This window comes from Varanus komodoensis, unplaced genomic scaffold (assembly GCF_004798865.1).
Source record: "Varanus komodoensis strain SLA01 unplaced genomic scaffold, ASM479886v1 scaffold3, whole genome shotgun sequence".
Taxonomy (NCBI): Eukaryota; Metazoa; Chordata; class Lepidosauria; order Squamata; family Varanidae; genus Varanus; species Varanus komodoensis.
Window position 1 is genome coordinate 65,189,132 of NW_025335761.1, and position 6,327 is coordinate 65,195,458.

At 51.7% G+C, this 6,327-nt stretch overlaps 1 protein-coding gene across 2 annotated transcripts; it reads right to left on the bottom strand.

Annotated features, from left to right (window-relative positions):
- Positions 1-270: 270 nt before the first annotated feature.
- On the bottom strand, positions 271-6,282 carry DMAC2L (distal membrane arm assembly component 2 like). Of its 2 annotated transcripts, none has more exons than XM_044436378.1 (5): positions 6,264-6,282; positions 4,770-4,879; positions 3,069-3,277; positions 1,284-1,455; positions 271-654 (listed from the first exon to the last, which is right to left on the bottom strand). In XM_044436378.1, exons 2-5 carry the CDS (start codon positions 4,868-4,870, stop codon positions 540-542), a joined length of 597 nt encoding a protein of 198 aa, XP_044292313.1. In that variant the 5' UTR covers positions 4,871-4,879; positions 6,264-6,282; the 3' UTR covers positions 271-539. The 2 variants fall into 2 exon arrangements, with proteins under 2 accessions (XP_044292313.1, XP_044292312.1); XM_044436377.1 differs by lacking the exon at positions 6,264-6,282 and adding an exon at positions 6,106-6,124.
- Between the last annotated feature and the right edge of the window lie 45 nt (positions 6,283-6,327).

Sequence of the window (6,327 nt, forward strand, 5' to 3'; positions counted from 1 at the left end):
GCACGTCAGGCTTTCTTTCCTGGCCCTGCTCCAAGCCTGGTCCGTCTCCCAATGCTGGAGAAATGCATTCTTCCTAGTGCAGAGAGGAGACCCCCCCACACACACACACACATACACACCGCTGGACGGAGAGGGGAGAGGTCCGCTAGCAGTACAGCTTTCCACCCTCCTCAGCTGAACACCCTGGGCCCTTCATAGCGTTTTGTCCAAAGTTTGGACTCTGGTCAGGCATGGCTTTAGCTAATGAAAACGCACCTCCGGCACCAGACAGCCAAGCGCACAACAAGTACTATTTATTTTGTTCAGAATAATTCTACCATTTCACAAAGTGTCCTGAACCACATCCCCTGCCAGCATCGCCCGGCGGAGCCGCTGGTCTGTGCATCTTAGGGCTGCCAAGGCCACCACCACCATCTGGCAACTGGGCAGATGTTGCCAGCGGCTGCAGGCACAAGCCGGCAGCACTGCTCCGAGACCATGCGGCCCTTTTGGCGGCTGTCACAGATGAATTCTCCGAAGCCACACACGGTGGCGTCGCTTTAATTCAGGTCTAATTCCAGCTCCAGCTCTGGCAGTGATTTCCTAAGGATCTGTGAGGTCATTTCCTTCTCTCTTATTCCAGGTAGGTCGCTCAGGAACAAAGTCTGCAAATTACTGTGAAAATTAAATTATGGAAGAAGGAAGATTGCATTTAGCAAAACGATTACTGGTGGTTGTGGAAAGCAAATGGTACAAAGAATGGCTTTAGATACAAGATACCTCAAGAAGCAGGGCTTAGAATCCCTAAGAGAGGCATAGGATGACCAGGCTCAAGTTTTCCTGTCTACTCTTGGACTTGCCTAACCAAAGAATAATGAACCAAAGACGACCCTGGACTGAACTGTCAACCCACATTCTGACCATCACAGTATCAACTCCCTGCCCCACTTTTAACAATACCCTGTGTTGCCTTCACTTCGTTTTCTTGAGGTTGCTAAATTACAGAAATGGAGTGATTCCAGTGCCAGCTAACTTGAACGGTTCATGGACGGCATGATAAGCAGCCCAGTACTCCAGTCCGCTGCGGAATTTCCTCTTCCACATCATTACCTTAGGCTAGCTTCACGTATCACATGACTTAATTTTGGGAAGCGACACTGTAAGCACTTGAGAGACATGGGCCCCATCCGGACTCCCATATGCACGTGAGGGGGTCCAAGGTCAGTGTGCATTGCCCTCTTTCGTGCAGGGTGCAGCTGTCATACATGCCCCAGGTGAGGAGACCTCTCTGGTGGGTCACATACCTGAGCTTATGCAAGGCTATGATGCCTTTGTCGGTGACGTTCCCACAGGAGATGATCCACAGGCGCCGGAGGCTCTTCTGCATGTTCGGGATCTCGCTGAGCCGCTGCAAACATTCATCTTGGATATACATGCACTTGCAAAGCTTGATTTCCTCGACCTGCTCCAGGGCATCTGAAATAGGTGCAACACCCATTTCTAAGGAAAGGGCTCACCAGATGCTGAGCGATGTCCGAGCTTCCACGAGTGGTGAGGAATCGTGCCTAGGCGATGGAGAAAATCTCATGCAAACTGGCTTCGGCTAAGCCAAAGGGTCGCATGCAACCTGTGGGAATTGTTTTGCGCAGCCCCAGGGACTATGGAGTTGGAGAAAGTACAGAGAAGGGCGACTGAACTGATCACGGGGCTGAAGATGCTCCCCTGTGAGGAGTGGCTACAATAACTGGGGCTGTTTAGCTTAGAAAAAAGATGGGTAAGGGGAGATGTGGAGAGGTATTTAAAATAATGCACGGTGTGGAGAAATGAAGACATTTTTCTCTTTCCCGTAACACCCAAACCCAGGGTCATTCCATGAAGTGGGCTGGTGGGAGGGGCAGGGCAGATCAAAGGAAGGACTTCACACGCATATAGTTAAGCGATGGAATCTGTTGCCCAGGGAAAGTGGTGACGGCCGCCAATCTGGGTGGCTTGACGAGGGATCGGCGGATCCCTGAGGGAGGCTAGCAGTGGCCACCAGCCTCGCTGGCCCTGGGCTGCCTCCTTCGCCAGAGGGGGCCGGGCTGCTTTGCTGAGGAGCTGGGCAGGGGGATGCCTGGCACCCCTCCTGCTGGAGGGATCCCGCGGGCAGCTATTTGCCACTGTGTGTACGGAGCGCTGGACTGGGTGGACCTTGCCTTTTCTTGCGCATGTTCTTACTCCATCATGGCAAGGGTGCTGCCTGAGCATACAAAGGCATCCATTTTCTCTCCCAGACCGGTTGATAACTGAAGGAGCTCGGGAAGGGCTAGGCAGGCTGGCCACGTCCCAGGCCTGTGAAATAAAATTGAGGTACATTCTGCCAGAATGGATGCAGAGTGCAGGACACCCACTTTTTGCAACTTGACTTTAGCCAGGACAAAAAGAGAAGTAAATGTTGAGTTTTTACAGATGGGCAAAAAAATGTAGAGCTATTGTAATATCCTCTGCGGAAGAGTGATGCTCTTCCAGTGTGGAAAAGGCTGCAGCTTAAAAACAGAACGCCGGCTTTCCATGCCAAGGGTTCCAGGCTTAACTCTCCATGTGGGGAGCGAGATGCTCTGACCTGGTCTTACCTTCCAAAGCGCATCCTGGCTCACAACACCCAAGTCACACCCTTTGCATTAACATTATTAGAATATCCAGTTCCGGTGCAACTCGGGCCTTCTGGCTAATCGTGTGTGTGACCAACGTGACAGAGCGTGCCATGGGGGCACATTCGCTTGTCGGCAAGACTTCCCAGTTCTGCTTTGCGCTAGAAAAAATACATTTAAGAGAAATGCTTGTCCATGCAATCAAGGAGAATCCTCTTGTGAGGACGGTGCCACTTGCAAAAGAAATGTGACATCTGGGCCCTGTCTCCTATCATGTGCACAAGGAGGCTTTTTTCTTAAAATGCTCACACTGGAATGGACTCCAAGAGAAACATGATCGGAAGGGAAGCGGCAAACTGCGCAGGGAGCGTCTGCTCCTGGGCGGTACAGAAATAACAACTGCACCTCTCCCTTCAAAAATGGTTGCAAAGTATGTGAAGTTGAGTCTCATTTACTTACCCAAATAATCAAATCCCTTGTACATGATGCAAGATTCTGTGGCATTAATTGCTTGTATCTTGTATTTCCCTAACGGCCCGGTAGGGAGTCCGTTGTAATCGGACTGCCATCGGTCAAAACCTTGATAACGCACGAACGCGCCACACCGAAGGAGCCATTCTGAAGCCGCTCTGTCCGGGCCGACATCCTTGATCCGCTCGTAGTCTACCCTGTCAACAGAGAGACCGAGTTAGCTCCTTCTGTGGCACACGCCACCTCCAACTGCACACGCAGGGGAAGGAGTCACAGCTTGGAGGCGTGCGACGCCCCAGTTTAAGTATGCATCTGTGCTGTATGTGCAGGCTTAGAAAAGCCCCAGGCAGCATCGGCTTAAGAGGCTGATGCACCCGAAGGCCCCGGGTCCAGCACCCAGCATCCTGTGAGGAGATCAGGGATCAGGAGACCTGGGTGCAAATCCCTGCTCTGCTGTGTGAACGGGGGTGATGGGGGGACGTGGGTCGGGCTACCCCATACTCTGCACAAAGCAAGTCCCAGCACTTCGGGAAGGCCTAGGAATAAGTCAGGACTGAAGGCCCAGAGAGCTGCTGCCACCAGGCCAGGCCTGCAATCCTGGGCCAGGTGGAACGAGGGTGCAACTGACTCTCAGGCCACTTCCGATGACCCTGACACTCCTCGCCTGTGGACCAGCTGCTGGGGCATCCAGTCGCCCCTTCTGTGAACAGAACGATGGGCTAAATGGATCATTAGTGCAACCCAGCAAGGCTTCTTTGATGTTCCTCATATTTGGCCTCGTTTTTATCAACAACCCCAACCAAAACTAAGCCCTTTAAGCTCCCCTAACAGCAGGGTGTGTTTTTCTTGTTTTAACCTTGGCCTTTCCTCCTCCTCTTTTGAAGAACTTCTACAGGGGTTTCTTTTATCAGGGGTCCACTGGGAGTGGGGAGCTTTGTGAGCACCCCTGCACCTACACATGACACATTTAAACCAGTTCCGCTTTCACAACTCCCAGCAAAGAATCTTGAAAGGCTGGGAGCTTTCCATGAAATGGCTGGAAAAGCCCAAAGCATCACTCTTCGTGCTGTAATAGATCATTATATTATGATTATTATTATTATTATTATTATTATAACATTTCTATGCCGCCCCTTGCCGAAACCTCGGGGCGGCTTACAACATGATAAAATACATTGAAATACAATAGTACATAATAAATTACCATTAAATATAACAATACAAAAAATACATTGATTTACAAATACAAAATTAAACAAAATGATATTGCTTGCATTTATATTATTGTACTGAATTTATTTATTTATTTATTAAAACATTTCTATGCCGCCCCATTCGCCGAAGCCTCGGGGCAGCTCACAACATAAAATTAAAATACAAGAAATAACAATATAAAATAAGTCACCCTGGCAACTTGAATCTTGTTTATACAGTGTTTATCTCTATTAATTATGGTTCTCTGTATATTTAAGTATAATAAATAAGTAATAATGTCACTTTAAGACTGCTTTTGCAGTGGGAAATGATAAACAAATTTAGTAATTAATAATACTTTACTCTCATAGTACTATAAATCTCGCGGGTGGGGGATGATCATAATGGGTAAAATGGTCTCAGCTCGCCATGGAAAAATGCCATGTTAGTATTCTGTGTGGAGCCCCCATTGGTTATTTCTGCCTGTGTCCTTACTTGTTGAAAACGGTGTTTAACCATCCCCAGAAATGCCTGCGTGTCGCACGGGGCAGCTTCTTTAGAACAGTGGCTTGGCGTATCAAAGCTTCAGTCAGCATAGTCAGCTTCTGGGGGAAAAAAAAGAGAGAGATTACAATAGCAGCTCAGCTGATTCCAGTAAGAGGATTTATATAGGCATCAAAGTTAAACTCAGAGGCTGTGTATTAGCAACAGAGTCTCACTCGACATTACAAAGAAGCGAGAGCTTGCCCACAACCACCTGTGAGTTTCTTACACCAGCTTCTTGCATTTACTGGACCTTTGACCCTCCGAGCGGTTATTGTGGCTGAGGTGACATTTGTCACTTTACATACTCTGGAAATTTGAGGTGCATTCTTTAAAGCTTCAAAGGAGCTGTGATTGTACTTTTACTGTAGGTCCCACAGGGCTTTCCTAGACTGCTAAAAGTGCTCATCCTCAGAGGATCATATCACGACATATTCTATAGCACCCAAGGCTGCAATCTGAGATACTTTTTCTTGGAGAGTTCTATGGGGACAGGAGTCCGCTGGCAATATTAGAAACATAGAAAACAGAGCGAGTCAGAAGGGGCCTCCCAGGCCATCTAGTCTGACCTCCGGCACCAGCCGGCTCCGCTCACGACATGCCTGCCATGTGGACGCCCATATTCTGCAGAGCAATTCTTCCTCAAGGGCATCTTGGGGACAGCCGGCATCTAAAAGAGCAGAGGGCTGCCTGCTCAGAAGGCGGCCTTATGAATTGCATTGGAAATGGATCCAAAGTAAGGGTGCGTCTAGGGCTGCAGATGAACGCTGCAATCCTACACTCGTCCACCTCGGTGCGGGTCATCTGCCGCATAACTGCTAGTGAGTTTATGCTATTATTAATTATATTTCTACGCTGCACAAGAGCTGCAGCTCTCTGGGCAGTTCAAAAAAACACTAATTCTCAAGAGCTGTGCTGGACCGACCGGGGGAGGACGATGCAGCACATCAGCCCAGCGCCGCGGCTGGCTCGGACCAGGCCTGTCATAGCGCCCCAAAGGGAAGCCCACCCGCAGGACAGAAAAGCAACGGCACCCCCTAGCCCATGCTCCGCAGCAGCCGGCATACGCAGGCACGCTGCCTCTGGGGCCGGAGGCGGCATGCAGCCAGGAGCCACCGAGGAGGGAGCGCCTCCCCGCCCGCATCTACCGGGTCCCCCGCCACGGCCGCCCAGGCGGGAGGCCCTCCCCGTCCCGGTCTCCCCCCACTCGGCTCAATGGGGGCCCCTCCGGGTCCTGGAACGGGGGCACGTGCCCCCCGCCCCCTGCACCCCGCGCTCGGCGACCCACAGGCAGTGGCGGCTGCGGGGGCCCGGCCGTCGTGGGCGCCGCTCCCGCCGCCCCTGCAGCCGCCCCGCGGAGTGGGCGCTCCCCGCGCTGGGACGGAGCCCCGCGGGGTGGCGAGGCCTGCGCCGCACGGCCTCGGAGCGCGCCCGGAGCCGCCTCACCTCCTCCGGCCGCGCCGCCCGCGGGACCCGCCTCTGCGGCGGAGGCGGGGCCGGCCAGCCAGCC